Genomic DNA, 25065 nt, shown 5'->3' on the forward strand with positions numbered 1-25065 from the left:
GCCGCAGAGCGGCTGGGCCTGTGAGCCATGGCCGCTGAGTCTGCGCGTCCGGAGCCTGTGTCCCGCAACGGGAGGGGTTGCAACAGTGAGAGGCCCGCATACCGCAAAAAAAAAAAAAAAAAAAAAAAACAACAACAAGAAAACCCCACAATTTTAAAGTATATTTGATTGCATCTTAAACACATACCAAGTACTAAATTTTCTTCATGTAAGAGCATCCTGAAATCTCCTGTTCTGGTTATATTTGTGATGCCCTTATGATTTCTGATCCACAATAGAAGTATAATTGAAACAGAGCCAAATAAAAGGAAAAAATAATAGAACTGCCCAGCGTCTCATCTAAGCAGCCCTGTGGCCATCTGAAGAACTTCCAACATAATGGCTTTAGTGAACCAGAAATTCTCCAATAATTGCCTCTTGCAACATGCAGAATTTGTAACAACAAAACGTTCTTTTAAAGTTTGTCATGTTATCCCTATAGCTGGTACCTGCAGCCTTGGGAATATTCTTCCTCTATATGTTCATTAAGGTTGTGTCTAGCATTACAATTGAAGTTTTTAGATTTGTTGGCTGACGTACAACAACTTTGAAATGGGTCATTTTGGTGGGGCGTGGGATTCAAGTATGAAGAAAGCAAGCTGTAATTTTAAATAAAAGAATCAGTATGATTAACGAGTTATTCAGGTATATACTTAGAGTTTTGATGGAGTTTACAGTTTTATTGAGAAGTCTTGCAAAATTTCTAGTTTCAGTAGAAAACTTGCATCTGCGTCACGCACTTATGAGAGTTCATCATCTACGTGAAACTATTCCAATAGGCTCCCCCAAACTTGGGACACACATGGAAGTAATAGCCACCATTTATTGAGAATCTTCCATGTGCCAAGCATTTGGCTAAATACTTTAGCGACTTTACAGTTAATACTTCCAATTCTGGAAGCATTTCTATGCATTCACACATATAGGGGTGTAAGCGTGTGTGCGTGTGTGTGTACTTGTGTGTAGCTACAAATACGGTTTTGTTTGAGTTTTAACATAAATGGTGATAGATATGTATTATGCAACTTGATTTCTTTTTTTCTTTTCTTTTTCCACTCTGAATGTGTTAGATCTTTCCCTATCAGTATCCATGGACCTAGCACATTCTTTGAAACCAGGCATAGGATTCTATAGCACTAGTTCTCAAACTTGCCTGCACATTGGAATCACCTGTGGAATCTGGAAAATTACCCAAGCCTGGGCCCTCAGTACTAGTGAGTCTTATATGATTGGTGTGATGTAAAGCCTGGTTATCAGAGTATGAGAACCAGTGTTTTACACTATGGGTGCCCCAACAGTTTTTAAAAGATTCCCGTTTTGAAGAACACTTAGATATTCTCTATTACAAATAATAAATCCTGTTTTCTTTCTATTACAACGTTGTAGTGCACATTCTTGTTAATATATCTCTGTGCTCATGTGTAAGTATGTTGGTAGGTTAATTCCTAGATATGGAATCTAGGAATTCTTAGATGTGGGTCAATGGGCCAGTGCATTGTAAGCAACAATAGATACTGCCAGGTTGCGATACAATTGATTCCCATCCACTGGTTATTAGATGGCCCATTGTGGGGCAGAGGGTTTTTTGCTGCCTTTTTTTTTTTTTTTAAACTGGTCTTCTGCCTCGCCTGCCTTGTTCCCACCCCGGTTATAAAAAACTTTGTTCAGATTTTGGAGGGTTGTACATCTGAGTGCTTATGGAGGTTTCCAGCATGAAGGGAGATTGGGGAAATCTCACGTCAAAGCTTTATTTCTCTAGGTGTTTTTAGTACTGTGTCTTTGGAAATTAGTTTCATAGGCTGACAGGACAGTCCTGGCTTCACTTCTAATTATTAGAGGAATGTGCATCTCTTGCAGGGCTGGGTGGTTCTGATTTAAAAGCAGCAGCTCGGGCTTCCCTGGTGGCGCAGTGGTTGGGGGTCCGCCTGCCGATGCAGGGGACGCGGGTTCGTGCCCCGGCCTGGGAGGGTCCCACGTGCCGCGGAGCGGCTGGGCCTGTGAGCCATGGCCGCTGGGCCTGCACGTCCGGAGCCTGTGCTCCGCAACGGGAGAGGCCGCGGCGGTGAGAGGCCTGCGTACCGCAAAAAATAAAAAAAAATAAAAAAAAAATAAAAGCAGCAGCTCCCAGAGCCACATGAGTCCTGAACAGGTGGAGGCCAGAGTGCCTCTTTACTGCCTTCTTTCTACAGCTGAACTTGCCTTCAACGGAAGCTTTTACTATCATCTTTCCATAAGCCTCTCTTGAAAAATTATTATGTAAAATTTATAGGTAGAATTTTTATGAAGGGTAGGGTGCCTCTTCCGAAGGGAGTTTCAGCTTTCATAATGTGACTCCATCGTCTGGTCCTAGTTGTTTCTGGGTGGCTGCTCTCTCCGCCTCTTGAGCAGGACTCATTAGGAACAGCCTGAGCATAGGTGTGGTGCTGGCCTTGCCCCAGATGAGCCCCTCAGAGCAGCAGGGGTGTAGAGAGACTAGGCATCTATCTAGCAAACAGCTCACCACTCTGTAATTTGGAACCCAGGATCACCATGTACTTAGCTTTCCATAAACATTTTTCACATCTCCAATGGCAAACCATGGCTGTGTTCACACTTGTTCAGACTGCTCTTTCTGAGGCAAAACTGGGAAAGCCAGTTGGTAAAACCTTGCAGTAGGTTTTCTACCTTGGTGACCAATTCACAATTACTTTCCTGGGCAGACAAGATGCCTTCAGATGTCGAAAGGAGAATAATAAATAGATGAGATCACTGAGGAAAATGTGAAGGGGAATCAGGTCAGTGTTGCAAATGTCAGTGTCGTTGCAGTGGGTGTGCTCTGGTAGTTTTCGTGTAAGTGGTTGGATCGAAATATTAAACCTGTTGAATGCTTCAAAATATACAGGAAGGCTAAGTTTCTTTTTTAATGCCTTTTCCACACTGCCCCAAAACCCTCAGAGAATTTCCCACAATTTGCAGATAAGCTGACTAACCTGCAGAGCCCTTGATTTAGTGGTGACAACTGCCCTATAGAGATTAAACCAGCCTCGTTCCAGGAATTTGTTCTGCTGATACACACAGGAATGTCAGGGAAAGGAATCTGGTTAACATATTTCCACCAAACAGTAGCTAACAAATATAAATCCCCCTTCCAACTTTTTTATGTAGTTCTCACTTCCCTTTGTAACGTCCACTTAAAATGTATCAAACACTTATAGAGGACTTCGGGATGCTGAAGTCTTTTTTAAAGTCACTCACCAAAAAAAAGTGTTTGAGCTGGTATTTGAACCCAGGTCACGACTCCACGGCTGCCTGTCATATTATATCTGCTCATCCGTTTTTCCCTAACTGAAAAGCTACATTTGCCATGAAAAAGATGGGAGTTTCTTAACAGTTATCAGAGAGTGAGGCTGATTTTAACCAAGAACTTTTGTTCTACGTGGTATTTTATTTTATTTTCTCCTGTTGCAATTGTAATAAAGTAATCTTGGCATAAAAGTAGTTAGAAGAACATGAAAAGACGAAGGTAATCAGTGAGTTTTAAAATTTGCATTCAGTAAACATGAAAACATATAAACCCTCTAAGCAAGTTTTTATTTCTTTATTTTCAGTCCAGAGACCTGTAGTTTCCCTACGATACCAGGAGACGGAGACGTTATTTTCCATGGAGGCTTGTGTAGAAATAGAAATTATACCTACTTGGCCTTGATAAAATGTAATTATGCTATCTGAGAAGGAGTAAGATTGAACAGCGTCTGGTTTGGGGCTGTGAGGGTCAGCAGCAGTACTCACGTTTCCAGGGGACCGCGTCTTATGGCCTCACTGGGGAGGTAAGAAAAGAGCACTTGTACATTTTAGGACATCAGCCATCACCTGTAGTCTATATGCTCTGGTCCTCTGCTGATAATATTACTGGGAGGATGCGTCGTGAGTCCTCGGCCTAGAGTGCCCCCCAGTTTGTCTTTTCTAAATCACACTAAATTTTGCTTGAAGATTTGGAAAACATAGTTGTTTAAACCAAGTACAGTTGACCCTCGAACAACACGGGTTTGAACTGTGAAGGTCCACTTGTACCTGGAGTTTCCTCAACGGTAAATACTATAGCGCCACATGATCCGCACTTGGTCGAATCCCCGTTTGCAGAACCGTGGATACAGGAGGAACCGAGTATGCAGTGGGCCAACTGTAAATTACACTCAGATTTTCTACTGTGTGGAGGATCAGTGCCCTTAACCCCCTTGTTGTTCAAGGGTCAACTGTATTTATCTGCTCACCCTCTTTTCTCTCAGAATTTGCCAGAATCATTTCAGTTAGGAGGTTCCAAAAAATGCCTAATACTATGTTTCTTTTTAGACAGTGTCTTTTTAATGTCATTTGCATATTCTCTGTGGATGGCACCAGAGGGTTGGCCGCTTGTTTGGGAAGGTCTGAAACCTTAAGTGCCTCAAGTGTGGTCATTTCGGTGGGGAGACCTTTTAAGACGCAGCACGTTGACCTGAAGTGGTGAAGACTCTGAGCTTTAGGGCTTGTTTCAGTCCGATCACCAGAGGACCAGAGCATATAGACTACAGGTGATTGTAGCTTGTAGATTGGTGGCAGTGTACCCTTTCTGAAAAGGGCTATTAGGTGATTCAGGAAAGTTGCATTCTTTTACATATTCGTTGAAGAACAAAACTTGGCCTCTTGGAAGAGTGAGAGCTTCCAGTGTGACAAAGCTGGCCATTTGAGTGGTAGCTTCTTATGTTTGTATAACCCCCAGTTATAGGGGGTTTGTCTCAATTTGTCTTTAAGGACTCTGAGTGGGTCCCTTAGAGTCAGGGAGGTAGAAAACTCAAAGGGGGAAAATGATTTGCATTTCTTTCAGCGTGGGCTTAAATTCGTTTATTGACTTCCCTCACAGACTAGTAACAGGCCTTCTGGCAAGGTTGCGCTTTGTTTGGTGGGGAGCTCCAGTGACACTTGGTTTGGCTCTTCTCCCAGATGATCTAGACTAGATGTCCTGGCTTCCAGACTGGTTTCTGTCACGTGAACAGCACAAACTTCCTAACTTGAGATCTGTGTTATATTGGCTTTAGGGATTTATGCCCTAAACCCACGGTTAAAGTATTGAGTCATGACAGAATAGTCGTTGCCAGCTTTTCAGGGTAGAGACCTGGACGTCCCCTCCTTTGCTCTTTATGTGAGGAGGGGCTATTCTCTGGCAGGAGTCCATGGCTTGGGCCTGGAACAAGACTGTTGATTATGTGCTGGTTGAGGCTTGGTCTGGCTTGAGGGTGTACATGCACTTCATTTGGGTTCCTTCCTCCCTTATCTCGGGAGGAAGTAGGGAAGGAAGGGGACTGGTTCTGGCTTCCACTTTGCGTGCCCCCCCCTCCCCCACAGTGATGCAGGCAGACCCAGAGGAGGGAGTGTGCTTTGCTTTTGCTGTGCTGCTTACACAGTGGAGCAGGAAGTGTTTTCAGGGTGGCAGAGGCTTATTTGAATGTTTGGATTTTGGTTTCCCTGTCCATGGTGGGATGCCCTCATTGTTTTCCTCTTGTCTCAGAAAAGTCACTGGGTTGAGAGGATTGACTGCTGGGTGAATTTCCAGGAGCCACTCCAAGAAGTGCCCTATTAGAACATCCTTTTGGGACCAAGCGTGTGGGAAGGGCTGTCCCTCCACTGGACTCACTGAGAAACGCCCTTTCCGTTTCCTGATGGAGAGGATGTTGAAACTTACGGGGAAAACACATTCCGTTTCAGACGTTTCTCCTACAGCCTTTAGACTGCAACCCATCATTTTTTAAAGCTCCAAATAGTATTTGGCATCTGGTGTTCTTGAAATGAAACCAGACATGAGGAATGTGAGATGGGAGAGAGATGGCCAAGGAAAGAAGCAAAGCAATTTTTTCCTTTCACATTCTTCTTGATAAGAGAATTTGGGTTAACATTAACATGTTGAAACCCAAGTCGTATGTCAGAGCCCTCTGCAAAATGCGAGGTAAACTGCAGCTCTGAAAACAATAGGTTCGCTAATTAAAACTGAGGGTTCTCTTAACCTTTCTCTTTAAAATTGCACTTGTGACATAATTTTTTTTCTTGCCCCTCTTTTTATGTCTGTGACATTGTTTCAGAAATTCCAGAGACCATTTATAATAAACAATGACAATATTTTAGTGGTAAAATGGTAACTGGAGAATTAAATGCAAAATACTATCTTGATTAAAATAATAGACGTGGAGCTCGACATACATAGTGCCCACTGCGTTTCGTGTGTCCATGCAGAAACTCTCAACTGTTTAACCAAGTTGGTAGCAGGAAGGGACCACCGTCTCCTTCTTTCCCGTCCTTCATCATGTAAGCTTTTGTTTCCCCTGTAACCACTTAGGTTAGAGGAAGACCTTGGTAACTTAGCCAGTGAGTATATCCCTCAGCCATCTTATAAATGTGTGCCATAAGTCCCTGATGAGCCAGCGAGACTGATGTACGTATCAGCGCAAATCTGTTTTGTCAACACGATCTTCCATTTTCCCCCATATGTTAGGTACTGCTCATGTGTAGCTTTGTGGAAAGCAAACTTTCCATATTACGTATGTGTTGTGACTTGGCATTATTAAAGGGGGTTTTCTTGTGGACTGTTTCTGTTCTCTAGTTTTGTTTTGTTTTTTTTTTTTTTTTTTTTACTCATCATAATCGTAAACAACATTCCCGCAAATTTGGTCCTCATTTTTTGACTGTTATCACATTGAGACTCTTGTTTGTTTTGGTAAAGAGAAAGAGCAGTACAAATGACTCTGACTTCGAGCTAGGCCACAGATGGATTACATTTCTGATTCTTTGCTAAGCAAAATGCACCTGCTCCAGAATCTTAAGCGGCTTTTTAATTGCTTCCTTGTGCATGGCATGGCAATAGTCATCTGTAATGCTATAGGTGGATTGCAGTTTGGGTGTCCCAGAAGCACCTTCCTTCTCCCCTCTGCAGCAGGGCCAGAAGCTGAGATGAGATGTGTTCTGGTTGAGGGCCCAGCTGTCCTGGTGGAATTAGTCCTTTCCCTCAGGCCGATCTGATTGAAAAGGGGGCCAAGATGTGGAAACATCGGCTGCTGGTTTCAGTAACTACACATTTCCTCTTCAGTGGCCAAAAGGACCAGCTTCACTGCTCCCTAAATGTCCCCACTAGGTGTGGCTCCCTAATCTGTGAGTTTTCTTCACCTATTTCTCTAGCACCTAGCACTGAGTCTGGCCTATGGAGGCTCCGGTATGATAGCTGAGTAAGTGAATACATCTTGGGCGAAGTGTTCACTGAATGTAAGGAGGGGGGAAAATGTCTAAAAGATTCTATCAGCGGATTTGTTTCCAATGGAGTTTACTTGAGGATGGGTGGAAAAACCAAGTACCAGCCAGTTCGGCCAGAGAGAAATATCTCACTGTAAGGAAGCTGCAGATACCCCCAGGATGAAGTCTGTTTGTGAGGCTACTGTCAGCATCAGAAATCTTGACAAGTGGCTAAAGAGCACTTGGCAATCTGATTGCCTTCAAATGTTTTGGCAGTTGTGAAAAACAGATCTATAGGCAACTGTGGGAAGAACACCGAGTCACACCACCCTGAAGTTCAGAGATGAGACCATCTGTTCACTTAGGCATTTGTGCTTTTGCATTCAACAGACATTTATTGCAAATATACTGTGTGCCAGGCACTGAATGAAACTTGGTCCCCGCCTTTAGGATCTCATAGTTTAGTGGGGGAAACAGACATGAATTTAAAAAAAACCCAAACCAAAAAAAGACTCAACTATGTATATGGTGCCGGGGGTGTGAAAAGAAATGTGTGACCATCTCTGGGACATTGAAGGGTCATAAAAGCAGCAGTATTGGAGTGTGGTCTTGACTGGTAAGTGGAAGATAGTCAGGTAAAGATGGAAAGGAGCACCTAGGCTGAGGGGACTGCAGAGGGATGGGCTCAGAGGTGCAACTACTGCTGCGGGCATGTGTGTATGGGGCGGGCACAGGGGTGCACAGCAGTTAAGGTGTGGGAGAAGAGGGTAGAAAATAAAGGAGGGTCTTTATTTGGTCCAGGCTGGGAAGTTGGACCATATCCAGGAGACACTGCAGAGCCCAGTGACACAGTCGGATTTATGACGTGCTGAGAATAAATCCCAGATTCCTCACTCCGGTGTACAAGGCCCTGGGGTCTGGGCCCCTGCCCCCTACAACCTCATCTCTCTTAACAACACTCCCATTACTCGCTATGCTCCCGCCCCACTAGTCAAATGTGCCGAGGTCCCCACCTGCCCCGGGCTGCTGCACAGACTCCTGCTGCCTGGAGTCCTCTTCCCTGACACTCTGCAGAGCTCGTCCCATTTATGCATCAGTCTTCACTTTAAATGCCCCCTCTCAGATCCCACTATCTAAAGTAGCTGTCCCCTCCCACCAGCACCATCACCAGCATTTTCTTCTTGCATCCCCTGTAACACTAACTAAAATCAGTAATTATGTTATAGTTTACTTGATTCTTTTACCTGCTTTCTTCAAATCAAATAAGCTCCCTAAAGACATATTCTCTTATTTTCAGCCTTTTTTCTTTAGTACCTAGCAGTGTTTGGCACCTGATTGATACTTGATAAACATTGGACGCAATGAATTAAATGGATAAATGTGATGGACTAGGGCAGCTGTTGGCAGCCTTCAGCCCACGGGCCCACGTGGGCACACCACCTATTCTTGTATGTTCCATGAGCTAAGAATGATTTCCACATTTTTAAATGGTTTAAAATAAATATTTGTGACATGAGAAAGTTATATAAAATTCAATTTTAGTGTCCACATATAAAGTTTTATTGGCACACAGGCACACACCCCTGTTCACAGATGTCTGTGGCTGCTTTCATGTTGTGGCAGGTTTGAGCAGTTGTGATAGAGGCTTAATGGCCTACAAAGCCTGAGATATTCACTATCTGGCCCTTTTCAGAAAAGCTTTGTCAACCCCTAGACTGGGGTCAGGAAGAGGAGTTAAGCTGTTGTAGTCATTCACATGAGAGATGAGAGGAGGCTGCACTAAGCAAGCAGGTTCTCTGACCTCTGCAAACCCCACTCCCAACAATTAGGCTGTTCAGAATAAATATCTCTTTGCCTTCACCAGCAAATCAAGTCTCTGGCAAATTACTCTTCCTAATTGCCCCACTCCCTGCCAAGTCTCCTCTTAAATCTCATTTTGTCAATGAGATTGTCAAATGGGGATGATGGAAAGAAGTGATGGGTGTGAATGTGCTTCTAGAATCTTGTACACAGGCAGTTGTTGGGATCACTCGTTAGTGAAGTGCTAGAGCAGTTAAGAGAGCCGGCCAGAAGTGCCTACTGCCACTAAGGGGTCAAGTGAGATGATTACTTTTGCTTCCTGTTTTGGTCTATATCCAGGAAACTAGGCTCTGAACAGTGGAGCTCCAAGCAAGTGCATTAAAAACGGTTGCTTGTTGGAAATCTCAAAGTTCTGCCGTCATCTACAGTTTAAGGATGGGCTTAGTGGAGGACCTTGTATTTGGGGTTCCACGGAGGAGCCAGAAAAAAACTTGGTCTTTGGGATTTACTGAGGCTTTTAAACACAAATCACCTATCAAAGGCAATATTTGTCCATATTAAAATGATGTCAATTAGGTCCTTAAATGTAATAGGCCCTATATCTCATTACCCATCTTAGAAATTAGCCAAGACCCCTTAGTATTCTTCTGTTTATAGAACTGTTGGCATATTTTTAAGACTTGTAAAATGCTTTGGACTGATTTTTCTTAGATCTTAACGTCTCCTCTGCTCCCCTCTTCTATACCGCCAGAACGTAGTATAACTTGTGTTTAAGCAAAACAACTTGTAAAATGCAAAAGTAAAGTAATTACTCTCTTTATTAGTTTCTCAAATACATTGATTACCCTCCTATATGTGTGAGGCACTGTGCAACACGTGCCGTGGGCACTTTTCCCTATGGAGTTGACTCTTCAATGGGGGAAGAAAGACCCAGACCACAGATTACCGTACCTGTTGGCTGTGCATTGTAGAGGGTCTCAAAACGCTAACAGGCCCAGATCATGTTCAGATGGGTGGGTAGGTTAGCAAGACTGTCTGCCAATGAACTTGAAGGCTGAGCATGGACCCTCCATGAGCTGGCCTTCTTCGCCTGTTTTGTTTCCTTGACCTCGTCTCCGAGCAGCCTGAACACTGCCTCCCCTGCCCCCTTCTGCACACATGCGCGTGCAGTCGGACCTTGACAGTAGCCTCTGAACAGTCTCTCTTCAGTTGACGGACCAGCAGTGGTAGGGTATGTGGGACACTTGAGTGGGAGGTGGTTCCTGCCCTGAGGACACACACCGGAGACAAACATGAACAGTTATAGTTTAATGAGATAAGTCTTATCTCCCATCTCCTGTTGTACATCAGTGCCATTGCTGCCTACCTGCTGGTTAACAAAGTGCAAGAATTGTACACTTAGAGAAAGCCTTATAGCAATTTGACATTACTGAGATATTTGTACTGTATTTTACAAAAATATGTTTGTAACAGGTTGGTGGGAAAACCGTCCTTCACTACAGTTTGAGAAGCTGGTGTGTAGATCACCATAACTTAGAAGTTTTTGATAGGAACAGTTCTGCGTACACATTTCCCCCTCCTCTGTCACAGAAACAAATAATCATATAAAGTGTTTTCTAAAAATCTTATCTCGTTTTATTAATTGTGAAAGTAGTATTGTGAGAACAACTTGGAAAGTACAAGAGTTCTGGGGTTTTTTAAAAGTAATCCGTACAGCTGACATGAGCTAAATGCTGCTTACATTTTAGTGTATTTCTCTTGTCCTTCTTTTCTGCCCATGTATCAATATATACATTTTTTTCATACATAAATGGGACATTGTACACCTATTTTTTATTTCATATATCATAAGTATTTGCATGTCATTAAATATTCTTTTTAATTTTTTTATTAAGTTATAGTTGATTTACCATATTATATTAGTTTCAGGTGTATAACATAGTGATTCAAAATTTTTGCAGATTATATTCCATTTATAGTTTTTATAAAATACTGGCTATATTCCCTGTGCTGTACGATATATCCTTGTATTAAATATTCTTTTTCAAAGGATTGCATGGTGGTCTATCATCTAGTTGTACCATAATTTATTTACCTTTTTCATATAGTTCTCTATTACTAACACCTATTTTATGCCCTTGTTTATTTGTTCTTACAGCTTTGTTCTTGAATCCCCTTGTTTCAAAGATCTTATAGCTTTGAAAAATTTTATAAAAACACCTTTGATAGTGTCTCTGAATATATCCATGGAATATATTTCCAGAAGTTGAAATTCTAGGTCAAAATTGTGACTATTTTAAGGCCTTAATAAATTGCCCTTCAGAAATATTGAACCAAATTTCATCTACCACCAGCAGATGAGGCTTACTGCATTGAGTACTCTCAGGACTGGTACTGTCAGGGTGGGGACACTGTTGACAAAGATAAGGGCAGAAGAAATGAGTGGACCACCTGGATGGAAGACGATGGGAGTGCAAGATATTTATGGGACATGGAAAACGGTCTGTTGGCTGAGTGTAGGATACTTTTAAGGAAATAGAAAAGACAGAAACAGTGGGTTGGAATTGGATTTGATAGCACACTGAAAGCCAATTTAGAATGGTGTTGGGGAACCACTGGTAGGTTTTAAGTAGGGAGATGGGACCCTCCAGGGCTCAGCTACGGGAAGATGTTATACAGCACCACCTGTACCGTACCACCCCTCACTCCCCGTGTACTTGCCCCTTCCCAGCTCATGCCTTTGTTTGCACTCGTCCCTCTGCCTAAGTGCCCTGCTTTCTAACATCTGTCAAAATTCCACACAAGCATCAGGGACCAGATTCTTCCCTACATAGTTCCTGCTTGATTACATAGCACTTAACTGTATAACATGTCATTATTACTTTTGTAATAATCATTTGGTGCACTACTCTCTCCCCCCAGATTATAAGCTCCTAGTGACCCACTCCTTTCTGTATCCTTAGGTATCTATTATCACGCCTGGCATATAGTAGATATTAATACACATTTACCGAAGGAATCCTAGGTACTGCATATGTCTCATATGACCTTGCATAAGTACTCCTTAGGTCAGGAGATGTATGCTTCAACAGAATGGGATATTGGTATCTCGGCTAAGTCTTTATCCCAGAGTCAGTTAGGTCATCACAGAGGGCTCCATGACCGATACCTTGCTCTTAACCTCTTTTCTCCCTTCCCAACTCAGGACTTCCAGTTGCTGGCTTTCGGAGGCCACTATCCCTTAAAGTGAGTGGAGAGCTTGTCTCTAGGAGTGTTTGCAAAACATAGTTGTTTATGAGAATTTTTACCCGAGTTTGCATCATTATACAATCAAGAAACTGGTGACAGATTTTGGAATTGGATTCTCTGATTTGGAAGAGATGCTGAAAGTCCATAAGTTGGATTTTACTTATAAAAAACTTAAGGACAAAGTTCAACGAAGACATCCATTTCCTCACTATGCAGAATTAACCATTGTTAAATGTTGACACACTTGCTTCTGGTCTCTCTTCTGTGTGTATACTTCTACTTTTAAATGCATAAATGATGTATGGATACATTGTTCTTTAAAAATTTAAATCGTACGGATAAAGCTTAAAGACCCCTTGACTTTCATCCCCATGCCCCATAGTCTAAAATTTTTTTTGAAGTAAAGTCCTTTGTTTAAATGAGACTTTATGTAAAAGTCTGCTGTTAAATATGTGAGTATCCCATGTACATGTGTCCCATGTACTGTCATGTCCTAGGGGCACAGCAATGAGCAATATATGCGGGGCCCCTGCCCCCATGAAATAATCATAGTGGATAATTTGAAATAGTGGTACTTGCCCTGAAGAACTTCAAACAGGGTAAAGGGATAGAGAGTGACTGAAGCATGGAACAGGACTGGGGTAGATACAGTGGTTGGGGATGGCTTTCTGAGAAAGTGAAATTCGTGCTGAGGCCTTAATGATGAAAAGAACCAGCGTGCACAGATGTGGCCAGAACATGCCAGTCAAGGACATGGCTGATGCAAAGGCCCTGAGGCAGGACCCAGCATGGCCAGTGTAGTTGAAGTGCAGTGACCCATACGAAGAAAGCTACAGGGTGAGGTGGGGAGGCAGGCAGGAGCCAGATTGTGATGCCCTTGGAGGCTGTTGCCTGGCCTTTGCATGTTCTTATAATTGCAGTGAGTAGCCTCAGGACGTTTTTATAAAATAAGATCGATGCCTAATATATCAATATCCAAAAAAGTATAAAAGCAGAGCTGCTGGAATTGAAGCTGGAGTGAGAAGCTCAAGTCAACACTTGCTGAAAATCTCTAATCTGTCTCCCGTCTCGCATCTAAGAGTTGGGGTACCTTACACAGCTTAGGCATTTCTAACAGCTAACCTCAGTCTGAAGACAATGGAGCCAGGGACTCCTCACCTGCATCCTATCCCAATCATAGACATTAGAAAATTCTTCCTTATGTCTCCTTACAGCTTTACCCATTGTTTTGTTTTTTAATAAATTTATTTATTTAATTTATGGCTGCATTGGGTCTTCGTCGCTGCGTGCAGGCTTTCTCTAGTTGCAGAGAGTGGAGGCTACTCTTCGTTGCGGTGCGCGGGCTTCTCATTGCAGTGGCTTCTCTTGTTGCGGAGCACAGGCTCTAGGTGCGCAGGCTTCAGTAGTTGTGGCACGTGGGCTCAGGAGCTGTGGCACGTGGGCTCTAGAGTGCAGGCTCAGTAGTCGTGGCACACGGGCTTAGTTGCTCCGCAGCATGTGGGATCTTCCCGGACCAGGGCTCGAACCCCTGTCCCCTGCATTGGCAGGCAGATTCTTAACCACTGCACTACCAGGGAAGCCCTACCCATTGGTTTTAAATTCATCCTGGGGGGTGACACAGCTCTGACCCTGTTTCTATGGATTCGCCCATAGAAATCAGTTCGAGGATAATTGCGGGCCTCTGCCTCCGCCTCAGGTCTTCTCTTCTGTCTCAGGAAGTGCCTGCTGTAGTGTTAACCCTGTGTCTCAGCACGTGCTGTGTTTGTCAGGACGGGGACATTAATATATTGTCTGATCATCTGTTGTGCACTCTCGTGGTGCTCAGCGGTCACTGTAGCTTCTCCATCAAAGTCATGTGCCCACAGCTCTAAAGAATGAGTAGTCAAGACCCAACCACATCTGCTTTCTCTAATTTTTTTTTTTTTTTAAAGAGAGAAGTGTAGGGGAGGCTTTTAAGTGTGACTGCCAGTTTCTGTGGGATAAATCCAGACTCCTCAGCCTGGGTTGCAGCTTCTCAACACCAGCCCTCCTCTCTACGCTGACTCCCCCTGGCTCCTCCCTGGAATTCACGCCCTTGTTCCTACCATCTTCCTGGCACAGGTGTGGCTCTCCTCCTCTGCCCTTCCAGCTCACCAAGGGCCAATTCATAATCCACCTTTCTTTTTCCTTTCAATCTCATCTCTTTTTAAAAATTGACAATCTAGAGAAGTTATACAGGAATATACTCTCATCATAAAATATATATATATATATATATATATATATATAATAAAAAATGTGTTTCCTTTCTTGCCTTTTCCCCAACCCCTTCCTCTCTCAGAGTTAGGAAATTGCTGTGTATCTTTCTAGGCCTTTTGCTATGCAGTCCCATGGAAATTATTTAGGTTTTTGTATGAGATTGTTTTTAAAAGACATTGTGGCACATGTTATACACATTATTCTTTGAGTTGCTTTTTTCACTTGACAGTATAACTTAGAAATTTTTCTAAGACAATACATGCAGTTGTAACTTAAAAAAAACTATGCAGTCATTAAAAAATGTATTTTTATAGTAAAAATTCAAATTCAAAAGGGTATAAAGTGAAAAGGAGTAGTTCTCCCATCCCCTCTTTTTGGAGGTTACTGCTGATAACACTTCCTGACGTATATTCATAAATGCTTTAAAACATGTAATCCTGTAGTGTATAGTATACATATCACATAGTATCTTGAACATTTTTCCATATCTACATGCACAGATGCCTCGTTCTTTTTAGTGAGTGTGTAATGTTCCATTATGTGAATATACTATCATTTATTTAAACATCTCTCTATCAGTGAATTCATTTGATCTTTTCTGTTTGAAAATCTCAGACCCTTCTAGCTTGTGTTAAGTCACTCCTCCTTTGTTATGAATTTATTCAACACAATTAACATTAACTGAGTGTCTTCTGACTTCCTGGTGCTGTGCGGGGCACTAGGGCCACCAAGTTGCTTGATACACAGCCCCTTCCCCCTGCTTTGAGTTCTGCCAGCCTAATAGGAAGACACATTCCTAAGGAACTTCGACTGTGACATGAGCTGGGATGGATAGATATGTCTTAGCATATATATTATTAATTCTGCTTGGGGAAAGTAAAGGAGAAAATGCAATCGAACCCTAGAGGATAAGTAAGAGATCCTCTAGGTGGCAAGGAAGAGAAGGTCATTCTTGCAGGGGAGTAACAAGAACAATATGGGTTGGCAAGAAAGAGCACACGATGTGCAGAGAACGGCCCGGAGCCCAGTGGGATTGGAGCATATGCCATGGCGTGAGGTGGCTGGAGTGTGACTGCTTGCTCAGCAGTGGGTCATAGGAAACACTGAACAAGTGCCTAGACGGGCATGTGCTCTCTGCCCACGTTGTCCCCTATGCCCTGCAGACGTTGCCTCCAGATGTTGGCTCCACTGACATTGCCTCTGGCTCACCGGGCTCTTTCTTGAATTGGTCTGACTTGAAAACTATATAAATCTTATCCATTTTTGTATTCTTAACATGTCATGTCCTCTTTTCGCAGAGTTTAATCGGTCAAGAAATAGAACAGAATTCAGCTATGGCCCCGAGGAAGAGAGGTGGACGGGGGATTTCATTCATCTTCTGCTGTTTCCGAAATAATGATCACCCAGAAATCACGTATCGGCTGCGAAATGATAGCAACTTTGCGCTTCAGACCATGGAACCAGCATTACCCATGCCCCCTGTGGAGGAGCTGGACGTCATGTTCAGTGAACTTGTGGTGAGTCTCAGACTTCCATCCCAGGGGTAGTCGGGGCTATCCAGGAGGGAGGGGAGAGGATGTGGACAGTTTGGTTAGACACAGGCTTGCCTTTCTTCAGTGAAATGGCCCCCATCCATCCCTTCGATCTGCAACCCCCAACTGTCAGCACTGAGCCTGTGGAGAAGGAGAAAGAAAAGGTAGCATCACTACATCAGAGGGCTTTGCTGGTGCTTTAAGTGGAGGGATTTAGACCTTTAGGTCTTCAGATATGTGGCACGACTGCTTCCTAAATTGCCCTTTCTAGTTCCTCCCCATCCCAACCTGAGCTGCTTGTGTGCACAAATATTTCCTTCATCTGCTTCACACCTGCTGGGATTACCCCATGCTTCCCGCCACTCCCAGTTTGTAGTAATAGTGTCTTTTAAAAAATTAGTCATACTATCCCTCCCGTCCTTGATCCTTGGATGAAAGACATTATTACTTAAGTAGAGTATAATTATTTAGCCTAATGATAGGACTGCAATAATAACTGTTGTGGGAAGCTTTTTATAGATACTATCGTATTTTAGAATCCACTATACTGAAGTGAGGGATGTATCTAGTGTAGGACCCATTCATCAAGAGATGTAGGTGCTCTCTTCAAGTTTCTGAAGCACCTGTGAAGTAGTGTTTCTTTCCATTCTGTGTTCCGGAGGATATTATGGTACTGTTAAGGGCACTGGCACGGGCATTAGGAAGACCTTGGTTCAAATTACTGCTCTGACTTTATTATCTGTATCAGTATGGAAAAAGCATATGACTTTTCCGAGCCTACATTCCGGAAAGCAGAAGAAAAAAAAAAAAAAACCCACCTTCTCCTAGGTTTGATGTAATGTTTAAATGAGAATAATGCAGAGTGGGAATGGCCCAAAGCCTGCCCCTTCTTAGGGGTTCAATAGACGTTACATGAGGACTCTATCCTCCCTTGATCACCACTGGCATTTTGTAACGGAGTTAGTTCTAATCAGACCATTTATATTGTTCAACAGATACTAGACACTGCTATCATTTTACATGAATCTTAGGTCAAAAAAGTAACGTAGGCTGTGTCATGCCCTCAAGGGCTAATAACTGAACTGATTGTCACTCCAGCTTTGATGGACCAGGATTCACCCATAAGCTTCTCTTACGAGATAAGCCAAGAAGAGAGAGTACTATGAAGCTGATGTTGGAGTTCTGGCCTCCTCAGTGGATTAATGGGCTGATGACCAACCAAAATCGGTGGGGAAAAGAGATGACTCCTGGCAGCACGTTTACACTTGATGACGTTGAATATTTTCAGTGTTTCAGGCATCTCTCTCTACCCTCTCCCATTCCCACTGCATGCAGAACTCTGTTCTAGATGCTAGCAAGGAGATTCAAAACGGAAAACTAGAACCTGCTCCCAAAGAGCTGACAGTTTCAGTAGTATAACAAGAGGTATAATGCCACCAAAGGAAGAAGCACACACACCTCTGTGTAAATGTGTTTTGGGGTGTAGGACACAATGATGAGGAGGGTGGTCAGGGAAGGCTTTCTGGAGGAGGTGAGTTGTGAGGAGGGATAGAAAGTGAGAAGAGAAGTGGAGGGGATCAGTGTTCGTGGCCGTCTCGGTCATCTGCAGCTAGTTTATCCTGTGATAGCAAAATCTTAGTGGTTACAACAGCAGAGGCTTATCTCTTGCTGATGCTGCATGTCCAGTGTGAGTCAGCTGTGCTTCTGCTCTGTGCCATATTCTGCTCAAGACCAAGACCCAGGTCTGATGCAATAGGAAAGAGAGACATGGTGAACTGCTAGCAGGCTCTAAGCTTATGCTTGGAAATGACACGTGTCACTTCAGCCCACCTTTCTTTGGCCAATGCAAATCACACAGGGTAAGGACATATCATCCTTCTGTAGAGACTGGCACCACAAGTCACATGGCCAAGCCTGAGGTCATTGGGATGGGTGGAGGACACAGTCCTTTCACAGGGATGGGCAGTGAATCACGTACCAGGATGGCTATCAAGAAAGGCAGTAATGGTGCACTGAGGTGCTTGGTGTTATTGCCCAGTTAAAGTATTTTAAAGCCAAAAGTCAACCTAAGGAGACAGATATTGCTGAGAAATGAAGGCCTCCTCAGTGGTGGAGCTGGTGGGCAGAGCGAGTACCACTCAAAGCATCCACCTCCATTGTCCTTTCAGTTGTATTCTGTCAGCCTCCCAAAATGAGACCCAAGCCAGAGCCTTTGTGGTGGCAGCTCCATGTACATCTTGAAGACAGCTCATTGTTCTGTATTCATAAAGGAGAAAATTCCACTCTCTGCCTTATTGATGTCTTTATTCTGTGTGAAAATTGCCTACAGCTGTTAGTTGCTAAAAAGCCAATGCCAAACCAGAACTTTAAGCCAAAACCATTGGAAAACAAATTATCTTGAGGTTTGTATCTGTCCTGGTGAGTGATGGATAGATTTTTGTCTACTCTTGACTTCAGGGACTTAGACCACGGATCCATCCAACTGCCAAGGGTGTCCTGTGACACAGGAGGTGGGCTCAAAGCCACTGGGAACCTCTGCCCTGGGTTCTCTTGACTAGTCGCGGAGCAGTTCTGCCTGTGCCCATGCATAGGAGAGGGAGGCCACGTGGCCTCTGGAGTCAGAGCACGCTGCAACCTAGGGTAACTTCCTCTGAAATGGTTTCTATTGGAATTTGAGTTTATTTCCTCACCTACAAAATGGGGATAATGCCATCTCTCTGCTAGGGTTGGTGTGAAGATTAAAGAAGACAGCTTCTTTTAAAAGGCTGGCACCTAGTCATGGGTGCTTTATACCCCACATCCTAGTACAACGAGAAGGATAGGAGATAGTTCAGGTATTTTCTGGACCTGGACAACACCCCGGGCAAATATCTCAGGCTTTTCCTTTTCTTGAAAGCTGATCTGCCTGCTGTGAGCACGCCAGTGTGGGTCCTAACTTGCAGACCATTCTGCCTCTATCTGGTGGAAAGCATCTCATCAGAGCCGGTTGTTATAAACTAGTTTCCTTTGTCTCTTCTGATGAGTCGCTCATTTTGATGTATTTTAAAGGGTTACCAAATAGGTTGCTTTCAGAATTACTTACTGCACCCTTATCATAAATCTCATAAATAAAGCAGGCGTGGGTGAGAGGTCAGCCGTGTGAATCTTTAAAGAATGGGAGCCCTGAGCAGTGCCTCATACTCTAACAGTCTCCCTACCACAGGTGGGGCAGTCCGGAGCAGTCCAACCGCAGGATGTAGTGATTTCTGGAGGTCCCAGACCCACACTCTGCCCCATACCACCCCCCACCCCCCACTTTGTTTTCAGTAACAGCTTTGTAGAGGTACAATTCACATACCCTATAATTCACCTGTGTAAAGTGTACAATTCACTGGTTTTTGGTACATTCACAGAGTAGTGCCCCCATCACTACAATACATTTTAGAACATTTTCGTCACCCCCAAAAGCAACTCCCTTACCCATTAGCCACCACTTGCCACCTCTCCTCAACCCTATCATCCCCAGGCAGCCACTAATCTAGTCTCTGTTTTTGTGAGTTTGCCTATTCTGCTCATTTCATATAAATGGAATCATAATATGTGGTCCTTTGTAACTGCCTCCTTTCAGTTAGTGTAATCTTTTCAAGGTTTTTCCAAGTTGTAGTATGTATCAGTACTTCATTTCTTGTTATTGTTGAATAAATTCCGTTGTATGGACACACCACATTTTGTTTATCCACTCATTGCTGATGGACAGTTGGGTTGTTGCCAGTCTTTAGCTATTATGAGTTTTGCTGCTCTAAATGTTCATATACAAGTTTTGTCATGTGGAAATATAGTTTCAGTTCTCATGGGTATATACCTGAGAGTGGGATTTCTGGGTCATATATAACACTGTATATAACTTTTGAGGAACTTCCAGACTGTTTTCCAAAGTGGCTGCGCTGCACCATCTTACATTTCCACCAGCAGTGTATGAGAGTTCCAATTTTTCACATCTTTGCCAACTCTTGTTAGTTTCCACTCCCTACCGGTCGACCAGCTGCTTTTAAAACGGTTCTGTACCTCCTGGAGAACTGAGGATGTGTAAGTTGGGAATGTGGTGTGTGTGTGTGTGTGTGTGTGTGTGTGTGTGAGAGAGAGAGAGAGAGAGAGAGAGAGAGAGAGAGAGTTGCCAAATAGAAATAAAGTCTTCTTGCCAACAATTTTTAAATGATTTGGAATATTTAAAAATAAAATATTGAGCATTATTATGATGTCTGCATATATTTTATGCCTTTGAGCATCAATCCTTTTTCTGTATTACCTCCTCCTCCTCCCCTCTCCACTTCTGCTTTGTCCTTTGCCTCAGCCACAAATCAAGAATGTAACCAGGGCTTCCCTGGTGGCGCAGTGGTTGAGAGTCCGCCTGCCGATGCAGGAGACACGGGTTCGTGCCCCGGTCCGGGAGGATCCCACATGCTGCGGAGAGGCTGGGCCCGTGAGCCATGGCTGCGGAGCCTGCGCGTCTGGAGCCTGTGCTCCACAGCAGGAGAGGCCACAGCAGTGAGAGGCCCGCGTACTGCAAAAAAAAAAAAAAAAAAAGAATGTAACCAATCTGAGATTCAGCATTTTTCCCGGAAAATAAGATTCAGCTGAAGTCTTGTCTTTTCTACACAGTTTTTAGGTCTTAGATTATCCCCACCAACATATTTGAAGAGTGCTGGGGATGATAGCTCTGTGCACTGTCCTCGTTCAAGTAACTTCTTCCATCTTAACGTTAGCAGTGGAAGATTTCCTTGGGGAAAAACAGAAGAGTGTGTTATTAATTGACAGATCGATTCTTTTGATGTATGTGTGTGTGTTAAGTGCCTGCTCTGTGCCAGGCCCTGAGGCAGCTGGTCCTTAATGACTTTGTGGGGCGGAAGGTCTAGCAGGGGAAACAGGCAACAAAACAGGCACTCTTATCCACTGTGACTGAGGGCTGTGAGAGGGGCCGCTCCAGCAGTACGTTTTCCTGGGGAAGAACCTTTATTCCCCTCTTTTTTTCACAAGGTGAGAGTTGATTCCCAAGTTCTATTTCCATCACTCTTAGCTCTCTTGCTGGGAAGTAATATTCTCAGCTTCTCTTCCAACTCCTCTTTGGAATATGCATAGCTTAGTCTCTCTCCCTTTCTCTAATTCTCTGCAAATCAACCTGCCTTCAGAAAGCAGACATTCTGTGACCCTTGGTGCTATAAATTTCATAGGTTTGAACCCCCTTGGGGAGTTTGCAATTGTCCAGCTGTCTCCATGACGGGTGGCTAAGTGTCTAATTCAGCACTGAAATCTCAGCAAGCCCACTTGTCTACAGATGAAAGTTGGGTTCTCTCACCCAGCTTTCAGGAGTGAAAATGAAGGTATTTTGATCTCCATTTGCTTGATTTCTTAACCTAGCTGTCATTTAATTCCATTCTTGTTGGGGAAGGAGGATGCTGCTTACTCACACCTACCCCCAAGCCTCACAGGTACCTAGTGTGGAAGGATCTTGGAAGCCTTCCTGGAGGAAGTGATATTTAATGTAAGACATGAAAAACTAGAAGGAATTATCCAGGCGAAAAGGAGAGAAAAGAGTGTTACAGACAGTGAAAACAGCATGTATGGGATTGGGAGGTGAGAGAGAAAATGTGGAAAGCTCAAGGAACTGAAAGTTCAGTGTGGATGGAGTGTGAAATAGGAGCCTGAGTGGATTGGGGTTCTGAGAGCCAGGAAAAGGGGGTGGGGATGGTTGTGTTGATTTAATTATATATCTCAGATTCTTATTTGAACCAAAGGACAGTACCTCTGCTTTCTTACAGGTTTTCTCAATGAACTAAATATACCAAAGTACGTAAAAATATTTTGCTGTCTGGTTATATTTACAAAAATAACCCTTGCTCATTGCAGTCTCTTACTGACATCTCTTACTGAGGTATCAGTAAGTTTTAGCAAAAAGTGTCATGTCTCCTTGGGTAGATTCTGAGTATGTTTTCCGTTGAGTCCAGTTGTTGAGGTGAGATGCCTTGTTTCAATGCTTACCTCCTCTGCCTACTTTAATTTTGAAATGGAAAGGAAAGAGAATTTACTAAGAGCTCCCTTCCAATTTTCTATCCAAATACATAGACTCCTGAATATGCCAAGAGTTGATGGGCTAAGGGTATCCTGCAGAATATTTCACAGGAACAGCCATATTGGAACTGGTATCTCCTCACAGGTTCCCTCAGTTCTCTTGCCTTGTGAAACATCAGAATGTACAACTGCTTTTCCTGGGTGAGGTTTTAGGTGCAAAACCAGGTTTATGACAAGTATGATCATTATTTTAGAATGGTACTTGGAATCAGTTTCACAGACTGACCAGAGGAAAACTTTCCTTTCGAATATAGTACATTACTGTGAATTTATAGCTAGTTGGGAATAACAGGCAGTGTGGACCCAAGTTTTCCTAAGCCTGCAATGTTACCATTTCCATTTACAGTGTTTCCTGATTAATCTGCCTTCTTTCAAATTCAGTGTTTAGTCTACCATTTATTTGGCCAATGGGTCTAATGTTCTGGGATAATTTGTTATATAGTGCTGTGCCTTCCAGGAAACATAAATTATTTTAAAGAAACTTATTGAGAAATTTATTAATGATCACCTTTTATGCAATTGAGGACTGTCAACAAAAGTTAACATCTCAATGGGGAAGATAGTGATGGTGGATAATGAGAAGATTTGTATGTTCATAAATATAATAACTTAGTATGGGTCGGTTTTATTGTTATTAAGTCCTGAGGACACTCTCAACATTAGTAACCAGAATAGACTTTGAGAAATGAAGAAAGTAGGAATGAGAGGATTTAGTTGATGTATCAGAGTTAGATGAATTCACAGTCAAGGTAAGCTGTGCCAGATGAATTCCCTTGGGAACCTACATCAGTAATCTCTTCATTTTTCATTATGTTCTGAAGTCACTTTGGTATGAAAAGAGCTACAGGAATCAAAGTTAGTCTTATGATTTACTAGTGTTCAGATTTTGTTCTTTTACTAGCCATGTGAATTGGTACCAATCTTCTCAGGCTATCAACATAATTTCTTTTATTACTAGGGCTATTTTAAGCGCTCTTTAATAATAAAATTTTTCCATTATCACCAGAATTGATGAAAAGTTTCAACACTTTTTATCTGTTTATTTTTAAAACTTGCCTTTTATACGAAGACCATGAATAAGAATAGAAAGTTTCTTGCAGGAGCTATTCAGTTCCTTGTCTCCAAGAAAGATGAAAAAATTGGGTAGCAGGAACATTTGGTATTAACCTGATAGAAGAACCAAAAAACTGCTTGTAAGAAGTCATATTTTTAATCTGTTGTTCTTAATTGGAGTGTAAAGGATTGCTTGGTAATTAAGCAGAGGAAATCAGACTGTATAAAGACTTCAAAGATATATCTAGAATAGTCTCAAAATGTTCAGTTGTCTGGAAGCCAAAAATCGTAGTCTAATGAGGGAATTGATATCAAAATTGTTCAATTTCCATGAGGTTAATTTTGTTTTTTCAATTGACAAACCTATAAAAGTCAAAAGAGAAAATCCTGTTTATCTAAAGCACATAGTTAGTTGACAGAGAAGAAAAAAAATACTGAGTAGATATTCCCTTGACACTGTTGCATTTTTGGATAAATCAACTTGATGGGTTCATAGAAAAATGTTTGGAACAGTATGAAAACATGTAATACATCACAAAGGGAAGTGGGAGTGTAGATATGGGCTTAAATGTGTTCAGTGCTAAAATTCCTATGGGGTAGATGTGAACTACTGCCAATATACAGTCAATTTAAAGGTGACACCAAAACAATCCTAAACCCAGAACTTTATAAACAAATTATTTAGGCCCTGAGAACACCTGATGATCTGCCATACAGGGGATGTGGATATAGGTGGTTTCGCTTGCTTTTATCTATTGTACTTTTGAACAGAACTTTGTAAAAAATCCAGGAATCAAGTAGGATTGGCAGTAGATCTTCATCCCAATGGACAGTATACACTTCTTTGTACTGGTTGAGGTCCTGTCTGCTTAGAGACAGTAAGATGGTCAAGATGGTTTTCAAAGTTTTCTTCAATCTTCTGATTCACAAAAACAAATCCAGGAACGCTTAAGATAAAACCACAAAACCATTTTACTCCTTCTAGTCCTAAATTTATATCTTATCTCATCAAGACCATTCCAAATGTCCTTTTCTCCATTGACATTTTTTACTTCATGTTAGATAGTTTGTTATCAGTCCCTTTATTTCTGGGTGCTTCTTAATTTAGATTAGGGACTGAAATGGGGGTGGGGACGCGGGGAGAGATGGAGGAAAGAAACATGAAACCTTTATTTATTTATTTATTTATTTTAATACAAATACTGTAAAACCATCTCTGAACTGATAATGTTATTGAGAAAATGGTTATGAGTCCCCTTGGCCTTGATGATTTTCATTATTAGGAGTCCTAAAGAGACGCTGAGCGGTATGTATCTACTTAGCTTTTGGCTACAACTTAAAATCTGATTGTTTAACTTAATCCTCAGGCTACCATGTGCGAGTTACACAAAGTCAGCAAACTGCGCTACTTGCCAACTCTTTACGTGTCCCCATACAAACCAATATAGGTTTTAAAGACTGGGAGGATAATTTGATCTCCATAAGTAGTGTGGTTTAGGTAAGCTTTCAAGTGTAATTTTGAAAATGTGTTTCAGTAATGGCTAGTTTGTACAAATAACTGCACTTGAGAATATCTATCGATGCACTGAGAATCACTTAAACACCACTTGCCTCTCACAAAACATATGTCACATGGCCTGCGGGAGGTGAATGCCCAATACATGGATCGTGTATTTCAGTTGTAAACTGTCCTCAACTCTTTTTTTATCTGCTGTGATTGGAATCCCCTATCCTCTACCTTCAATTCCTAGAATTCCTCTGGAATTTCAAACTGTTTCTTGATTCGTGTTGTAGGAGCTCAGTACCAGCTACATCTTTT

General features: G+C 42.5%; 1 protein-coding gene across 2 annotated transcripts in view; it reads left to right on the forward strand.

Annotated features, from left to right (window-relative positions):
* DAAM1 (dishevelled associated activator of morphogenesis 1) overlaps window positions 1–25065 on the forward strand; it is a 180242-nt gene that overhangs the window by 50506 nt on the left and 104671 nt on the right. For both annotated transcript variants that reach the window (XM_032623414.1, XM_032623415.1), the window contains exon 2: window positions 15855–16073. In XM_032623414.1, coding sequence (XP_032479305.1) covers window positions 15891–16073 — 183 coding nt within the window. In that variant the 5' untranslated portion in view covers window positions 15855–15890. The remainder of the gene's footprint in view (window positions 1–15854; window positions 16074–25065) is intronic.

This window comes from Phocoena sinus, chromosome 2, assembly GCF_008692025.1.
Source record: "Phocoena sinus isolate mPhoSin1 chromosome 2, mPhoSin1.pri, whole genome shotgun sequence".
Lineage (NCBI taxonomy): Eukaryota > Metazoa > Chordata > Mammalia > Artiodactyla > Phocoenidae > Phocoena > Phocoena sinus.